Source organism: Thamnophis elegans, chromosome 4 (assembly GCF_009769535.1).
Source record: "Thamnophis elegans isolate rThaEle1 chromosome 4, rThaEle1.pri, whole genome shotgun sequence".
NCBI classification, from domain to species: Eukaryota; Metazoa; Chordata; class Lepidosauria; order Squamata; family Colubridae; genus Thamnophis; species Thamnophis elegans.
This window is the reverse complement of record NC_045544.1, coordinates 2,284,924-2,304,583: the sequence shown is the minus strand read 5'-3', so window position 1 is coordinate 2,304,583 and position 19,660 is coordinate 2,284,924. Positions and strand designations below refer to the sequence as shown.

Below are 19,660 nucleotides of genomic sequence, written 5' to 3'. Positions count from 1 at the left end.
TAAGCTAATTACATCAGAAATAACAGTGATTGATGAGGGAAGAGCTCTTGGAGTAATGGTCAACATTTCAGTGATGTTTGAAACAGGGTGTGCATCTGCTGTAAAAAGGCCAAAATCTCGTTAGGAATAATTAGAAATGATATTGAAAATAGAGATGCCATCATTGCAATGCCCTTGGGGTAAATCAACAGTATAAACACCTCTGGGATATTGGAATATATGATGTAGTTCAGAAAAGGGCAACTGAGATGATCAAAGTGTTGGAGCATCTTCTGTATGAGGAAAGGCTGGGACATTTGCGACTTTTTAGTGTAGAAAGAAGGTGAATGAGGGCACATGATTGAGATGTATAAAATTGTGCACAAGAGTAAGATGTTTTCAACTTCCCAAAGTGGTAGAACCAGAGATTACTCTATGACATTGAATCCTGGAACCATCCTTTGACAAAAAAGAATATATATATATAGAACTTTTAATTAAGCTTTAGAATTTGCTAACGCAAAATGAGTGTCAGCTAATAGTTTGGCTGGATAAATTCATGAAATCCATGGAAATCAGTGGCTATTGGCCTTAACAGCCTCAATGGTAGTGTGACTGCCTCCGAAGGCATCTGCTGGGAAACCAGCGACTTCCTTGTGTAGTTTGTTGGCTAATGTGAGTAGAGATTGGTGGACGGCAGAGACAGCAAGGCACTGCTTATGTTCTTATTTTGAACTTTACCTCTACTTTCCTGAATAGTCACTTTTACGAAATAGGTTTTATTCATTTGCATTTGCAATTAATAAACTTGCCATTTTATGTATCTTTTAAACATGTGTATTCTTCCTCTAAGGTGGTAAGCAGGAGATTTTATTGTCAAGCAACATCCTAAAGTTTGTGTTCACTCATGCTTCCTTCCTAATGTTTTTTTATTGCTATAGGCCTCATAATGGAAACATTCTTCTTTAAAGAAAGGGGAATCCGATTCTGCTGCCTTGACTTTTAGCTTAGACCACTTTTAGAATGTATCTCTCTCAAAACTGATTATATGTCTCCATTTCTGGAAGAAAATAGCTTTTTACTTGTAACTCTTGGCTTGTCGAGAATCATATAACAATCATACCCCAATCCACCACGGTAAAGCTTGCTTCAGAAGGATGTCACCACAGCTCTTGATGTTGCTTGCTATAGGTTCCTATAGGTGAGCTGGATAATCTGAAAGTCTTCATGTGGTGTCCCTCTTATAGAAGGATGAGAAATAAGTAGCCATCATGTACTACAATGTGAAAGGTTTATTTGGAGTAAGCTAAGAATGAGCAATCTACAGCTTTCTGGGTGTGCTAAAGTAACATTGGCCATGCTGAATCTGGTGAGAGTTAAGGATTCGGGACTATCTGCAAAGTTATAGGTTGCCAAATCTTAATCCAACACATACATTACTAATCTCTATGTCACTGTCTTAGTTTTTCATGTGTGTCTTTTAGTCTTTGATGTGCATGTAATACAAGTTCAATGTGTAAATAAACTTCCTTTGAACATCTGCAAGAAATCCACTTGTAAAATAAATATGAGGTTGCACGTTTTTCACCTGATGAGAAACAAACAAGCTTTCCTATAAATCTATATGTATTTTTTTTAAAGTAGAAATTAACATATAAGCAAAAAGGGAGATTTGATGAGAATTGTTCTTTACAGCTTTATGCTTTGTGGATTCAACACTTTAAAGATAGTTGTTGTTTCTTTTTAGCAATAGCAATAGCAGTTAGACTTATATACCGCTTCATAGGGCTTTCAGCCCTCTCTAAGCGGTTTACAGAGTCAGCATATCGCCCTCAACAACAATCCGGGTCCTCATTTCACCCACCTCGGAAGGATGGAAGGCTGAGTCAACCTTGAGCCGGTGAGATTTGAACCGCTGAACTGCAGATAACAGTCAGCTGAAGTGGCCTGCAGTACTGCACCCTAACCACTGCGCCACCTCGGCTCCCACTGCCCCACCCCGGCTCTTTTTGTTTATTACCGTGCTTAAAATGCCCGCCCTTTCCAAATAGGAACATGATAAGGCAGGACTATTTCCTGAATGCCACCCTATTTTTCTTGTTGCCCTCTTTCCTACTCAGTCATAGTCTACATTACTAAGCACAGGTCATTGGCCATTGTGAGTTAAGATGCATCAAAGTATTCTGCTTCTAGATTAGCAGGTGATGCACTCCAAAATAAAAGATTTGCATATGTAGTGCAGCAAACTTGAATTGTTTGTTATATAGTACTATTACCAAGAGGTTTTCCAACCACTGGTGCATAGTAAGAAATATGATCATAGTCCTGGCTGTTTCTGGCTTATAATTATGTCATTAGTTTAATAGAATTTAATTTTCAATGTGTATAAAGACATACATATACACCTTCATCATTACTAGTTTAAGGCTCTCTGTTACAGCACTGTGGTTGATATAAAATATATATATATATATATATATATATAAATATATATATATATATATATATATATATATATATATATATATATATATATATATATATATATATATATATATATATATATATTTAGAAATGAGAGTAGCAATTATCCCCACCATCAGCAAACTTGCCACGATGCAAACTTTGGACTCCTGAAACTTTTATTTCTTTCTGATAAGTACACAGAACTGTATCTATTTGAATATGTAATACGGATTTTAGCTATGTCTACTATAAATCATAGGTGTTATCAGAAAGCACACAATTGCCTCGGTCAAGCGTTATGTATCAACAATTAAAAATATGTCAATAAAAATGATAATTTGTCTTTTTACTTGTAGGTAAAGGAGTGAGAGAAGTTAATGAGACAATAACTAAAACACCAGGTTTGTATACGAGAACAGTTTTAGAACTAAGCACCTTAAATTCTTCTGCAGTTTCTCATACCATAAAAATACTTCTAGCCTTTATCAGAACACTTCATCACTGATATATAAAAATTTACCTAAATACTGAAATATAAGCTCAATTGCCTGAAACTGCACTTTTAAAAAAAGGTACCCACTATTTTGGCATTATTTAGGGGTATTTTCATTACCCATACCCATACAAAACTCGTGAATGGGATCTGGAGACCCAACTCTGCCACTTTATGCAATTTTTCTGTTTGGAAGGAATATGAAAGCGATCTAGGAGTCCTAGCCAAAAAACCACGTAAGGGTGAGAAAGCAGTTGCTCGCAGCTGCCAGAACAAGCCAATAGAGTCCTAGGCAGCATCAACAGAGTGTCAAGATAATAGCAATAGCAGTTAGATTTATATACCGCTTCATAGGGCTCTCAGCCGTCTCTAAGCGGTTTACAGAGTCAGCATATCGCCCCCAACAGCAATCGGAGTCCTCATTTCCCCCACCTCGGAAGGATGGAAGGCTGAGTCAACCTTGAGCCGGTAAGATTAGAACCGCTGAACTGCAGATAACAGTCAGCTGAAGTGGCCTGCAGTACTGCACCCTAACCACTGCGCCACCTCGGCTCTTAATGTGTTAGTACAGCTTGATACTGCTTTAGTAAGACCACACTTGGAACACTGCATCTAATTTTGGTCACTGCAATATAAAAAAAGATACTGAGACTCTAGAAAGAGTCCAGAGAAGAGCAACAATGATGAATAGAGGGTTAGAGGCTAAAATATAGGATCAAGAGTTGCAAGAATTAAGTACGTCTAGTCTAACGAAGAGAAGGATCAGAGGTGACATGATAGCAGTCTTCCAAAATTTGAATATCAAAAAGAAGAGGGAGACAACCTATTCTCCAAAGTAGCTGAGGGCAAGACAAGAAGTAACGGATGGAAACTTACCAAAGAAAGAGCCAACTAGAACTAAGGAGAAATTTCTTGACAGTAAGAACAATTAATCAGTGGAACAGGTTGCAATCAGTGCGCCAAAAGTGAGGTTTTAAAGAAGCGATTGGGCAACCATTTGTCCATAATGATATAGGATCCAGCAGTGGTTGGACTGGAAGACCTTCAAGGTCATTTCGAACTCTGTTATTCTGTGATGTTATATAGAGCTGTAAGGGAGTAAAAAGTGATTGAAAAAAAATATTCTGAACTTCATACAAGCAGATTGTGCACCTCTTCACTACTTATTAATACAACCAGATTTTTTTCCCACCCCTTTGCAAGCTTAAAAAAAGATAATGCCATGTTTAAGGAAAAAAACATATTTAATGTTAATGCAACTCTTAAAACAGGCTTGGTCAGAAGCCTGAAACAAATTAGGCCATTCTAATGCATAACAAAAAGGTATACTGTGCTTGCATATATAGAGCAAGGCTGGGTACAGACAGAATATCTTCAATCATGTGATTTCCCCATGCATTCTCTAGTTGCACAGCCAATGCATAATTTTATCAGCATAAAACCTAGTTCTAGAACGAGAAACTAATTTCTCGAAACTAAAATCTGCAACTAGATTTTGAAAGATCTGTATATTATATATTAGAATCTAGAGGGAATATTTGCTTTATATCAGACGATGTACTATAATGGAGAGCCTTATCGTAAAAGCAGGAGTTAAACAATACTGCAGGTGTCTTATATAAAAGTTATTCTGTTTCCATCTTATAAATAGTGTGCTAGAGAAAAGCAAATATATTTTAAAAATCAAATTCATTTCATAATGCTGCATATTTTAACTTGTTCAGTTTTAAATTTCAGTTTCTCCTGGATTTGCTTAACTTTCAAATTCATAACCCTGGCCTCAGACTGGGATTCACAGAATTCACAGAGAAAAATACCATGTGACAGTAATGTGCAAATCAGCCAGGACATGATTTGAAAATGGAAAGTTTCTACTAAAATTTGGGGTCTGAAATTGAAATATAATAAATTTAAATTCTAAATTTGACCATTGATTCTCTAAATAGGCCTTCCTCTTGAAACACAGTAGTCTTTGGGATTCTCTTCTTCCTAACTTTTCTTAAACAAAAGCATATTTTTAGAAGTTCTTGAATTCTGATTCAACCTGTCACAGATTAAAATCTGTCACACGAGAAAACAAAACACTAATCTTAAATATGTTCTTATTTCAAAGGATTACTAACAATAGATCTTCCTTCCTTGACACATGGTGCTTGTAAGTGTTGTGTATGCACAGATGGCATCCACACGAAATTGCACAAAATTAAATATAAATTAAATATTAAAAAAATATGCCTAAGAGCTTGTGATTTGAATGATCCCACTAAAAAGATTTTATATGAAAATGCTAAAACTTTGAGAGGTTTCAGAGACTTTATGTATTATTGCTTATTTATTATACAGTTCTTAGTGTAGAGTAACCTTTTACCCTTTGTGGCCCTCACAAAACAAAATAACAACATTAGCATCACCTACTTTCATTGCTCAATGAAGTTTTCTCTATATCATAGTTTACTCAGTTACCAGTGAAACATATATCGATGCCAAGACAGAACAAGAATTTAACCTTCTCAAGTATGTTTATATAATTCTCACCTAGATGGTTCAGCCTGAGGGCTAATTATCCCATAATACTACAAAATGAAAAATTCATGTCACAAGACTAGTGTTCATAATTATTCGGCTACCTGTGCATTCTTTTCAGTGGTGTTATAACCTTACAATGCTTTCAGTGTGTCTTCAGTGTTGAATGTGCAATATGTCTTTTTTTATTCTTTAAACAAAATGTGCTTCCTGTCTCTCTCACTTACCAGAAAAAATAAAATCTGAGATTAAATAGTAATTAATTTGCACAATATAACTGATACCAATTATCAAGAGTAACCAATACGGAGGACACTGTCTTATTGTAGGCATAAGATTTAGACATCACATTAATTTTTCACGGAAATTTTAAACTGTGCACTAATATCCAATTTTTCACGTATGATTCTCAATGAAATAAATGGGATTTAACCATGTCTACCATTTGTCAAGAATGCATCCAAAACTGCCTTGAGCTATTTTTTTTCTAATGGATGAATGCTTTTCTTAACTAAAACTGTAATATTGTTCCAATACATTATTTCGAAAACATTTCATTGCAATGACCAATGTCACTGTTCTTTTTTTTTAAAGTTTTTTTTTAAAACTATTTCCTCATATTTTTTTGGGAGAGCTGGAAAAGAGATTGAAATAGGGGGAGAGAGAGTGGTTTCTTGAAATTTATTTTTAAGCAAATTTAGTTAATTTGGCATTTCCCTACCTATCTATTCATTAGGAAGACATTTTTGGGGGAAAGAAATATGTATATTGGGCAAAATTATGTATTCAAAAGAATACAAGGGAACAAATGTATAGGAAAATGGGTTTGTGTGTGTGTGTGTGCACAGTTTGGGGGAGGGGATACTGTGAAAATGAAAAAAACAGAGTTTTAAATTAAGAAACTGAAGGGACTTGGAATCAATGGATGAAATTAGTTTATTTTTATATGAAATTATTCATGGTACAACAGGAAAAAAAAACCTAAAGTTCTATACAACAAGGTTTACCAGAAGTGTTGATATATTAATATTTCAGATTGACAAGTATTATCAATTATGGAACCACCTTTGTGTGCCAGCTATAATAATGTACTGAATAACTTGTTGAATTAAAAAAAAAAGCATGTTTGTAGACCAAAGTGATTTCCTTTTGTCTCTCTTCTTCAGTTCCCTCCGATGTATTTTTTATAAATTCACTGTGGAAGGGGTTTTATGAGCATCTAGGGAAAAGACAAGTTGCCACTCTTACAGTTGACTGGTTCAATGCTACAAGCAGTAAGGTGAATGCTACTTTCATCGAGGCATCCAGCATGCAACTTAAATTATCAGGTGAGATTAAAAACCGGACATCTGTCATCCAAGTTATCCAAATGGTATGCTGGTTAAAGGGTCATGGACATTTCATGGATATACAGTAGTCCTTGTTTAACAATCCTAATTGAGACTGGAAACTCCATCACTAAGCAAAGCGGTTCTTAAGCAAAACGTCGTGTAATCACCCCACTCAGTGGTGCCAGTTCTAGTAGTCCTTCGTGCAGTCGTTAAAAGAAACACACAGTTTAAACTTCACATGACCATGACTTGCAATCTCCTAGCATATTCTCCACTGAATTTACTACAATGGTTGTAAGTGTGAGGGTGAATCATGTTGTTGTAACTTCAAAGTGTTACTAAATAAATAGTTGTCAAGTGAGGACTACCTGTATATGCTATTTTAAATCCTAACCATATGTACAGTATTATTTCAGATATGTAGGTAGGTAGGTAGGTAGGTAGGTAGGTAGGTAGGTAGGTAGGTAGGTAGGTAGGTCGATAGAGATAGATAGATAGATGATAGATAGATAGATAGATAGATAGATAGATAGATAGATAGATAGATAGATAGATAGATAGATGATAGATAGATAGATAGATAGATAGATAGATAGATAGATAGATAGATAGATAGATAGATAGATAGATAGATAGATAGATAGATAGATAGATAGATAGATAGATAGATAGAGAGAGAGAGAGAGAGAGAGAGAGAGATAGATAGATAGATAGATAGATAGATAGATAGATAGATAGATAGATAGATAGATAGATAGATAGATAGATAGATAGATAGAATAGATATAGAGATGATAGAGATAGAGAGATATATTGCTCTGACAATTGTCATACTTTCCTTTTTACAAAAAGCTTCTTTAACATAAAACATACAAACTAACAATCTGGAAAACATATGTTGAAAAAGGTGTCCATTAAGTGCGCAAAATCACCAGATCCTTGATGAAAACAAAACAAAACAAATGGAAACTAAATTTTAACAATTATATTGCTATAGTTTGAACTTTATGATTTCCTAACAAACTAGGTTAGTTTTTTTAGATAGAACTAAAGTCTCTAGTTCAGCTTATTATGACTTTCAGTATCTGCAATTTCTATTTGGATTTTGGTTTCGGTATACATAGTCATAATTTTCTATTGGTATTCTGCAGCCCATTTTAATCTTGAATCATTCCCTTTTAATGTGAAATATGTCATATTTAAAATGTTTCAGCATCCGTAGGCCATTAATAATTATAGGTTAATATGCAACTACTTTTATTATTATTATTATTTTTAAAAATAGCTTGTCTTTTCAATAGCATAAATTTAGAATGGCAGCTAGGTTTCTAAATGTATATTTAAACTTTAAAATTCTGTGTGCTTTTTGTAAATCAATATGCAACTTGAAAGTACTACATTTGCTCCTTTAAAAGGAATAAGTATTTTACTGGTGCTAGAAATAAAGGAAAAACATTCTATGGAAGGATGGTTAAGACAGTGCTGAAATACAAACTCACAAGTCCAGTTCATACTTAATTTGGGCAAATTAGGACTTGTATTTGGACTTTGTAATATTTGAAAGGCCAGAATTATATGTGATAGGCTATTCATTAAGTAAAATAGTGTCATATGTCCTGCTGATTTCATCATTGCTACATTTTTACTAGGGTATGTTATAAAAATATTGCCATGACATTCAGGTAACATATGGTCTAGTTTAGAAGCTTACTGTAATGAAGTAGGGATTTTATTGGCCTTTTTACATGTTTGCATAGCAACCACTAATTAGTCCTCATTTTATGTAAATGAAGTTGAAAGGGTAATTAAACTTATTTTCACATACAGGTTTCCTGAACACATATGGTTGTATAAACTTGCTTTCAAATAATCCTTTATAGGCACCTACAAGAAAGAAGAAGCTCATTTACTTCTGAAAGTCTATCATGTTAAAAATCCTAAAGAAGGTTTTGTAAACAAGCTTGAAAACGACAAGTGGGCATTGGATGGCTATGTAAGTAAATACACATCTCTGGGGAAAAAATATGTTAACTGTATTGAACAGTTTGAATAGTGTCACCAAATATGAGCCATATAATTATATTTTATATAATATTTCATACCATATAATTTCCTTTTTTGAGTGGGATCTTATATGAATGCATATATATATTACACAGGTAGTCCTTGACGTACACCACGTTTGAGCCCAAAATTTCTATTGCAAAGCAAGACAGGTGTTAATTGAGTTTTGACCCATTTTATGACATTTCTTGCCACCGTTACTAAGTGAATCACTGCAAGTTTTAAGTTAATAGCAAGTTTGTTATCCTATTTTTCGGACTATAAGATGCAACGGATTATAAGACGCACCATGATTTTGAAGAGGTAAGTTTTCAAAAAAGGTTTTTGCACTCTGCAGGGCTTCCAAACCCTCTGCATACCTCGTTTTTTGCACACAAAAAAGGGGGGGGGGTATGCAGAGCTTTGGGAGGGCTTGTAGAGTGCTCCTGGGAGCTGGGGGGGGGGCAAAAATGAGAAAAAACGGTCCCACCGTTCCACTGGTTAATTGTTCTCACAGTCAAGAAAAGAGAGAACGAAAAAAGGGCCTACCTGCCTTCCTCTATATCTCTCTCCCTTCACTGAAAGGGCTGGAGGAAGATATTAAATATAGCCATCAACCATTACTGAATAATACATGTAACATAAGCATATATGCAAGCTTTGTAAATTTCCAACATCTGCTTCAGAAGAGGTACTTTACTCTCTGTCTCATACCTACTGTTCAAATCATCTCTGTGTCTGTGTGTGTTTGTGTCTGTGTGTATATGTGTGTAGGTATCTCATGTACAAGCTTAGTTAATGCACATATAAAGGTATATGGCTTCAATAATGCTTTCATTTCAATTATTCATAAAGTCTGATTGCTTAAAATATTTAAATACTTTTATATTTATCAGTCATCTTGAGTCGCATGGTTGAGTTGGGCAGCTATAGAAATTGAATGAATAGATAAGTAAATGAATAATATGAAATATGGATAAATTAATAATATTGAGAATTGTGGATTAGTTTATTCAGTCAACAAATTGGTTTGAGAGAGATTCTTTCTGTTTCAGGTGTCATCTGGACTTGAAAGAGGTGTCTTTACCTATCAAGGTGATATACATGGAAAAGATTTTGGAAAATTTATGTTCCAAAGAGAAAGTAAGAATGACTTTTGAACACTCCATAGTGTATTGTATGCCACTCCCATTAAATTATGTTATTTCATTCAGTGAGTGAGCAATTAGAACAAATAATATTTGTTTGCTGAATTCTTATCAAATTTGTAATTCACCTACGTTAGATAAAATGTGACGTTATGTATCTATTTCGACATTTTTGATGCAGCTATTTCATTTTTGATACCACTGCAACCTAACTGCAGATTGCTTATATAAAATCTCTCCGTATAAATATTTATGAGGCATCGATAATGTATGATGATGATTTTATCCTAGTGCTTCAGCAATGCAATCCTATGCATGTTTATTGAGAAGTAAGCCCCAATTATGTTCACTGGGACTTACTCACATTGATTGCAGCCTAAAATACTTTTTACAAATTATTAAAGTTTCTGTTTGATGATGGAGAGCATTCCGTGCCATTTAAATCACTTAGGTTATTTTGAATTTTGCAATGCCTTTGAAATGAAAAGAAAATAAAGTTTCAGTTTCAAATCTACCAAGGATTTGATCTATCTCTTGCATTTCTAATGGGCCATACCAAATTGTTTTGCATCTTTCCCTTTGATCCTCAGATAATGAAAATAGAATTATTGTAGGGGACAGAGTTCAAAGGATGTTCCCCTCTTGGACACCTGGGCGAAGAAGCTCCGATTCTCAGATTTCCCTCTGTCAGTTTTATATACAGACAATTAATAATATTGTGAATTGTGGATTAGTTTATTCAGTCAACAAATTGGTTTGAGAGAGATTCTTTCTGTTTCAGGTGCACCTTCCTTGAAAATACAGGGTTGACATGATCCTTTATTTAACTTTCAGGTCCTTTAAACGTGGATGCCGATCACTCCAATCACAGCTATGGTACAAATAGCAGTTCTGTGGCAGCTGCCATCCTAGTACCCTTCTTTGCTCTAATATTATCAGGGTTTGCATTTTACCTCTACAAACACAGGTATAGTAAACACCTTATGATCCATTTAATGTGAAATGTGAAAACCATTAACCAGCCTTGTTCTTTCAACATGGGTTATTTATGTATTTAGCATATGGCATGCAATGTCAGAGAAATCTATATGCTAGGCACAATGAAATCCTGACAGCCTAAATTGCTAGTTCATTCTGTTTGGTGCTTCCGGGGGTATCCATGCAGGGAGTGGATGAGATTACAACAGCTTTGCTTGGCTGGTTGGCTCTTCTGAGCTCTTCTGCCGGTCTCACCTTGACTCACTTTGTGTTGCATTGCCTCGCATCAAGCCAGGATCAATGCTGGCTTCTGCTCTTTTCACACACAGAAATACAGCTTGATTTTTTTCCCCCATCAAGTATTGCAAGTATCTACTTGCAATATTACATGCTTTGCAAGAGAGCCGAGGTGGCGCAGTGGTTAGGGTGCAGTACTGAAGGCCATTACAGCTGACTGTTATCTGCAGTTCAGCGGTTCAAATCTCACCGGCTCAAGGTTGACTCAGCCTTCCATCCTTCCGAGGTGGGTGAAATGAGGACCCAGACTGTGGGGGCGATATGCTGACTCTGTAAACCGCTTAGAGAGGGCTGAAAGCCCTATGAAGCGGTATATAAGTCTAACTGCTATTGCTATTGCTAATATTGCTGGATGGGCAGGAGCTAAGCCTTGAACTATGGAAGCTCACTCTTGTTCATAGAGCTGGGCTCGAACTGCCTGAGTGCAGACCATTTCTGGCAGTTCCAGCATCATTAGGACACCGTGCCACCACTTCCCCTTTCAACATGGGTGACATGACCTCTTAGTTTCAAGTATTAGTTAGCCGAGTGTTTACACCAATTCAGATTTTCAGCTATGCTTCTAGGATAATCTAAAGGAAAATAATATTTCAGAAATAACTGAGGTTGCATAGAATTGTGCAAACTCATCCTTTTCACTTCAGAAATAACTTGAAGATCCAATTTAGAGAATGGATCTTTCACAGACAATGTAGCTTTTTCAAGAAAAAGAAAAGGCTTAACTCTAATTCTATAGGCCAGTTTTCTACTCACCCACAGTATCCACCTGGGCCTGGTTTTAATTGCAAAGGTTGTTCGTCTTTGTTATCAAACTTGGGTGTTGGCCAAGACAAACAATTTATTCATTATAGTAGTTAGCAAAGGGAATTGATAAGGCTGTCATCTGCATACTGATGGAAATTCACTCCAATATTCTGTATTCTTTCTCATATGATTAATGTGGCTACGAATGGATTACGGAACAAAATGAAACTTGTAGTCTCCAAGAATCCCATTATGGAAACACTGGGAAATACAATAGAATTTATTGTAAAAAGGTGTCAACTATGTATCTTACTAAGGAAAATTTCTGTCATCCTATTCCTTTGAAGATATCATCCACCAAAGATCAGAGCAAGCTGGGTACCATGTCATGGCTGAATCTCAATAGAGTTCGTCCAATGAATGTCTCTCTGGAGTGGTGAGAAATTAGAGAGTGGTCACTCATTTTCCCCAGCAGTTTTCAATCAAGAGAAAGAATTTTTTTAATAATTGTTTCATCATTGCTTTTATTAGGTAGGGAAAGACACCCCTTCCTGCAAGGCAGCTCAAATTACTTCTCTGAAATTGTTGGGTAGTTCTTACTCAGATAGTTTTCTTAACCAAAAATGTCATAAAATATATGATTTTTCAGTAAGAACAGAACAGAATAGAATAGAAAAGAAATAGAGAATAGAGAGTAGAGTAGAAATATAGAATAGAATAGAATAGAATTCTTTATTGGCCAAGTGTGATTGGACACACAAGGAATTTGTCTTTGGTGCAGATACTCTCGGTGTACATAAAAAGACAAGATATATTTGTCAAGAACCATAAGGTACAAGAGTTAATGATAGTCAGAGGGTACAAACAAATAAAGGCAATCAGGAAAAGATGAATTAATCAGGTGTTTAGACTGAATATGTCCCTCTGTTGAGACCATCCCAAGGACCTGGGATAGACAGATGTTGTTTGATGATGTTAAAGATATCATTGCAGGATGTAAATTGTGGCAGAAAAAGCTGCCTTTTGCAATGGCTTCTGGTGATTTTGTCAGTGCTGAGGGGTTTCTAGCAGTGCTCCAGGTGTTTTTGAATTGAACCAAAGTGCCTATCAATACTATTTTTGCTTTCTTTTGCCACAATTGTTCTACTTCTGTTTTCAGGTCTTTATATTTTGTGCAATTTTGTAGACTTTTGTACAGTTCTTTTTCTTCTATTCTGCTGTTTCCACATATTGGAAAGTCCATACATCACACTAATATATACAATAATGTGAAATCACAGTTTCAATTCTTTAGCTGCTGTTTGCCATCATACTAACTGACCTCTTCTCAAAAGCTTAGGATGTTGTAATGTAGTGGCATAGTATATGTGCAGATATAAGCAGCGTGCCCTGTTGTAATTGACAAATGGAAATTTTGTCCACGGACAATTTTCTAAGTACTACTGTACTTGTAGGCTTCATCCCGATGGTTGGGCCATTTGACATTTCAATTCCTTTACTGTTTTGTGAGTTTACCTTGATTCAATGCTACCATAGCATATTTGTCTAGGTCAAATTCCATTGCTATACTGCTAAAAATTCTTAGGATATTTTAGGAGCCGAGGTGGCACAGTGGTTAGGGTGCAGTACTACAGGCCACTTCAGCTGACTGTTATCTGCAGTTCAGCGGTTCTAATCTCACCGGCTCAAGGTTGACTCAGCCTTCCATCCTTCCGAAGTGGGTGAAATGAGGACCCAGACTGTGGGGGTGATATGCTGACTCAATTTGCTACAAATCTGTAAACTGCTTAGAGAGGGCTGAAAGCCCTATGAAGCGGTATATAAGTCTAATTAATAAATAAATAATAAATAAATAAATATTTGTCAATGATTGGATTTTGATTTCTGTTTTTCCAAAAAGTTTCAGTTCATTTGTATAAATCAAATGTGAGATTTTATTAGCATTTTTTTGCTGTTTGGTGGCAAAGATTTGTTTTATTCAAAATAGCAATGACAAGGACGATAACGAGTCATCTTGAATGATGCCTCTCCTAATGTTAACCAGCCCATTTCCAACCACTAATTCTGTCTTCCACTGATTCATTATTTTTTCTATAAATATTCTTTTTTCACTGACATCAGTTGTTTCCAAACATTTGATGATGATGATGATGATGAAGATGATTAATGATGGTTGTTGTTGTTGTTGTTGTTGTTGTTGTTGTTGTTGTTATTCGCAACAACAGAATTGTATCACAGCGGCCAGTTGTTTCGCCGGATTTGGCATTGGTTACTAGTCGGGCCCCACCCAGGGGCCTAGGACGTCGTAACGTATTTTCGTAATATGCGTGCAGATCCAAGCAGTGCGGCTTTTTGCCTTTGACTGATGGTGATTTTGTCAATTTTTAACTGTTTTAAATGTAATTCCAGTGGTTTTGGAATAGCACCCAGTGTGCCAATTACCACTGGAATTGCCACTGCTGGTTTGTGCCATAATGGTTGAATTTTGATTTTTAAATCCTGGTATTTCGCAATTTTTTTCATGTTCCTTCTCGTCAACCCTGCTATCACCTGATATTGCAATGTCTATGATTGTAACCTTATTTTTCTCAATCAGTGTGATGTCTGGTGTATTATGCGCCAGTATTTTGTCCATTTGTATGCAAAAATCCCACAAGATCTTGACAATTTGATTTTCTGTGACTTTTTCAGGCTGATGTTCCCACCAGTTTGTTGTTGTTTTAATATTATAATTTTTGCACAAATTCCAGTGGATCATTTGTGCTACTGAATTGTGCCGCAATTTATAATCAGTCTGCGCGATTTTTTTACAGCAGTTGAGTATGTCATCAACAGTTTCATCAGCTTCTTTGCAAAGTCTGCATTTGGCATCATCAGAGGATTTTTCGATTTTGGCCTTAATGGCATTTGTGCGGATAGCTTGTTCTTGCGCAGCCAGGAGTAGTGACTCTGTTTCTTTCTTTAATGTACCTGCTGTTAACCATAACCAAGTTTGTTCACTGTCCACTTTATCTTTTATTTTTTCCAGAAATTGGCCATGCAATGCTTTGTTCTGCCAACTCTCCATTCTTGATTTTATCACATCTTTTCTGTATTCTTGTTTCGTCTGTTGGACCTTCAATAGATTTTTGTTCTTTACTTCGATTAATAGATATTCTTGACTTTCTTTTAAATAATCAGCCAGTGCATGTTTTTCTTCTTCAACTGTTTGCTTCACTTGTAATAATCCTCTGCTACCTGATTTTCGGGGCAGGTACAGCCTATCAGTATCACCTGGAGGTTTTTAAGAAGAGGCTGAAATGGTATAGGGTCTGAAATGGTGGTATAGGATCTCCTGCTTGAGCAGGGGGTTGGACTAGAAGACCTCCAAAGTTCCTTCTAGCTCTATTCTAATCAACTGAAATAGGATTGCCTGCAATTCAGTGCTTTGTTTATAAGTATTCATACAAACACAAAAGTAAATACACTGATTCTACCAGACATTGAAGACAGCCACGATCAACCCCAACAACCAGCAGGCGGGTAGTTTGGGAGTGGTTTAGCCCACAGCACATGATCCAAATTGTAAATATAAACCTCAAAAAGAATGCCTACCCTTGCTTGCTAATCATGCTGAACAATTCTTCCCTTCTCCTCATTATTTAAAAGCACACCGCAACCAAATAAATTGTTGTTGTATGTAACTTTTATTAATATGTGCCTTTGTACAACCCTATAGTTATATATTTATTAGGGATGATAACACAGGGATTTCTCCAAGAAGTCTTCATGTAGCTCTTTTTAAGAACTTCCGCGGGGGTCTGGCATGTGTTGATAATACATTTGCTTTCAGGGCAACAAAGTTGGCCTGAAGAAGTGACCTGGAAAGAACCTGTGTGCTAACCATTATGAAGGTTGCTTCTAGTCTTTGAGTAGAGGCATTGGGTTCATGCCAGCACACTTACAGAAGTGCCCCTTCAAATGATGTGCACCGCTCTAATATGTGTGCAGCTTTTCCAAGTGTGCGTTTATGTGTACATTGTTTTGCCAAATATATGCCTTTTTATATGCAGCGCTCAAGCCAAGACAGATGCTGATTTACATCTACTGCATTATCATTGGTGGCCAGCCGCTGATTGAAGCCTATTTGCCCAAATCTGTTGCTAGCATTACAAGTGGCAGCGCAAACTGTTATGCACATCATTAGCATCGGCTTATGAAAAGAAGGGCTGTAAATCCCCCTGAAGAGCCAAGGTGGCGCAGTGGTTAAATGCAGCACTGCAGGCTACTGCTAGATCAGCAGGTCAGCGGTTCAAATCTCACCGGCTCAGGGTTGACTCAGCCTTCCATCCTTCCGAGGTGGGTAAAATGAGGACCCAGATTGTTGGGGGCAATATGCTGACTCTCTGTAAACCGCTTAGAGAGGCCTGAAAGGCCTATGAAGCGGTATATAAGTCTACTGCTATTGCTATTACTGCTATTTTTTTAAAAAAAAATGCTGTAGCATTTTACCTGCTGAAATCTGTTTTCACAATTACAAAAATGGGAAAGCGCCTTGAAGATATTTCTTGCGATTTAGTAGACTTTTAGTCTTAAGGACTGGGATGAAAACATTCAAAACCTAGCGGAAAGCATTTCCCATCTGTTAAACTCTATTTTAGGCAGCATCTATGAGTACATCTCTCAATTAGTCTAAATAATTAATCTCGCAGAGAAATGAGAATATTTTCATCCTACAATTTAGTATGCGAAATAGCTAGCTGCATTAAGATGAAGGGGTTTTTTTTTTTTCCTTAACGTAGTAATTGAGAATGTTATGAATGGCAATGATATTATGCTTTCCCTATCAGTCTTTGTAGCTCTTCTTTCTTTCTCTCTCTGGAAGAAACATATTTCCAAATTTGACATGTTGGTCACCATATTTTCAAGATACATGCCCCAATTCTACTCTTTTTCACATGGGAAATGCTGAAGAATTTGAAATTTATTCTTGTTACTATTTTCCACTCTCACCAACCCATATCAAGCAGTAGGGAAATCCATTCACTTTATTCAGATGTGAATAAAACAAAAAAAATTACCTTAGAATGTTTTTATGCTATCCTCCTAAATAAAACCATTACTATATTCTAGGTTGTAGAATATGGTAAAAGAGTATTAGCTCGTGCCAAAAAAGTTGCTGAAAGTTTATGCTGAGTGAGCCTTCCCAAGGAAAGCATTCCTCACATGAAACCCTAACCTTTTTGTTATCGCTTGCCAAAAGCATGTGCATGTGTGACAGTGTGTGCTGCAGGGGTGGGTTCCTGCCAGTTCTAACGTCTTCTATGGAAGAGGTTCCACAAATCTAGAGTGCCATTTAGAACCGGTTCCATCTCCTTTCCCCTACCCATCCGGGCATCATCAAGATGAAGAGTGAGAGGAGGAATTCTGGGAGTTGAAGTCCACAAGTCTTAAAGCTATCAAGTTTGAACACCCCTGGCTTTTTTTTCTAAAGGGTTAGGGGTGCAAGGGTCTTGTAACTTGACAGCTTTAAGACTTGCACACTTCAATGCCAGAGTTCCTGAGCCAACATGACTGGAGGAGAAATTCTGGGAGTTGAAGTCCACAAGTCTTAAAGCTGTCAAGTTTGAACACCCCTGGGCTTTTTTTCCTAAAGGGTTAGGGGTGGAAGGGTCTTGTAACTTGACAGCTTTAAGACTTGCACACTTCAGTGCCAGAGTCCCTGAGCCAACAGTTTGGTTGCTAAGCAAGAGCGTTGTTAAGTGAGTTTCACCACATTTTACAAGTTGGCCACACCCACCCGGTCACATGGCTGGCAAGCCACTCCCACCTGATTGCATGGCCAGCAAGCCACTCCCACAAAGCAGACCACACCTACAGAAGAGGTTCTAAAAATTTTTGAAACCCACCACTGGTGTGCCGGCACCCATAATGCAATGCACATGTTTCCTCTGCACTACCCCTTCCCCCCTTGCACGCATATGCAACCCCCCCCCATACCCCATTTTGTGCCTAGTAGGCTTCCCTGCAGCCTCCTGGAAGCAAAAATGCCCCACAGGGGGCACACCACTCCCCCATGCCCCATTTTTGGCCTTGCAGGCCTCCCTGCAGTCTCCGGGCCGTGGAGAGGGGGTGCGCCACATGACCCTGCGCTACCTTTGCCCCCACACTTGACCCCCCCACCCATGTGCATGCATCTCCCGCATGCTCCTTGCACATGTGTGGTAGAGACCCAAAAATTAGGTTGCCAGCAGGAGGCACACGTGCATGATCAGTGGAGCTGAGCTGGGGCAATGGCTTGCGTGTTTGCAGAGAGAGGGCTCTGCGTACCCCCTGTGGCCCATGCGCCATGGGTTCGCCCTCATGGCCCAAGGGTCAGAATGATACAAATGGCTGCTGTAATTTTAGAAAAGGTGCATTGTGACTTTTAATTTCAGATGGACAGATTCGACAAGCTTGCTTTCCCCATGTTTTCGGACCCAGCCTATTCTTTGACTTCTTAGAAAAGATGTTACTAGTCAGATAATAAATTGGATTAATTTTTTGAATCCCACAATAATCTGGAAATCCATGTTACAGTGGTGAGATTCAAATAATTTAACAACGGGTTCTCTGCCCTGATGACCAAGTGGGTAGGCAGGGCTTGGTGGTCACGTGACTGGGTGGGTGTGGCCAACTCAACGTCACTCAGGTTGATGGGCGCTTTGCCTTAGCTGTGACAATGTGATAAGGGTTAACCGGAGAGGCAGTTTCTGTAAGTAGCGCAATAAAGGTTAGGCTAGAAACAATACCAGAATGTTCCTTCCTCCTGCCGTCCTTACAGGATTAGCCCTGTAAAGTGAGGGAGGGAGGGGGGAGAGATTTCTTCCAACAACCGGTTCTCCAAACTGCTGAGAAAGTTAACAGCCGGTTCTCCCGGATAGGTGCAAACTGGCTGAATCCCATCACTGCCATGTTAGTACTTGTTTTGATATATGAGAAATACTGGGTTAAGGTTTATTTTACGCTTCTGCTCCATGCTGTCTAAGCCAATTCCAGTTCAACTCCCTGAATGTCGTGCCTTGAAATAGCAAAAAGTAACAGGAGTGTACGCATTATCTTATTTCTGCCACATTTCCAGCAGTTGAATCTCAGATTTTTTCTCTCTCTCTCTCTCCTTTTTCTTTTTTTCTTTTTTTACACTTGCAGAACAAGACCAAAAGTACAGTACAATGGTTATGCAGGACACGAAAACAGCAACGGACAGGCGTCATTTGAAAACCCTATGTACGATACAAACTTAAAACCCACAGAGGCAAAAGCTGTAAGGTTTGACACAACTCTGAACACAGTTTGTACAGTGGTATAGCCTTCGGTGCCCAATTTGACTGATTCATAGCCATACCTCTGATGGACAAGCAGTAATTCCTTTGGTGCCATATACCAGTTTCCCTTCTCCACTCGACTTCACTGCTGCAATCTTTAACATCTCCTGGCATGGATGCAGTGAGGCTTTCTTTTTGGCTGGAACCTCGGTCTTCTGGGGAATCAAGACTAAGGCGACGTTGTCGTCTCCAAGGTGGATTTGAAATACCTGGCTATATTAAGGCACACGTTCAAGGAAGACTGCCGAGTCATATTCATCTGTCATATTTAAATGCCTCAGACTTTCACATTTGTATGTGGCTGGATGCCTTTCA

At 37.5% G+C, this 19,660-nt stretch overlaps 1 protein-coding gene across 1 annotated transcript in view; it reads left to right on the top strand.

The window, feature by feature from the left end:
* The window catches only part of CSMD1 (CUB and Sushi multiple domains 1), a 982,247-nt gene extending 962,918 nt beyond the window's left edge, over nucleotides 1-19,329 (top strand). The window contains exons 65-70 of the mRNA XM_032215147.1: nucleotides 2,802-2,846; nucleotides 6,628-6,789; nucleotides 8,673-8,785; nucleotides 9,891-9,978; nucleotides 10,818-10,950; nucleotides 19,170-19,329. Of these exons, the coding sequence (XP_032071038.1) occupies nucleotides 2,802-2,846; nucleotides 6,628-6,789; nucleotides 8,673-8,785; nucleotides 9,891-9,978; nucleotides 10,818-10,950; nucleotides 19,170-19,329 (701 nt within the window). The remainder of the gene's footprint in view (nucleotides 1-2,801; nucleotides 2,847-6,627; nucleotides 6,790-8,672; nucleotides 8,786-9,890; nucleotides 9,979-10,817; nucleotides 10,951-19,169) is intronic.
* Nucleotides 19,330-19,660: the final 331 nt, after the last annotated feature.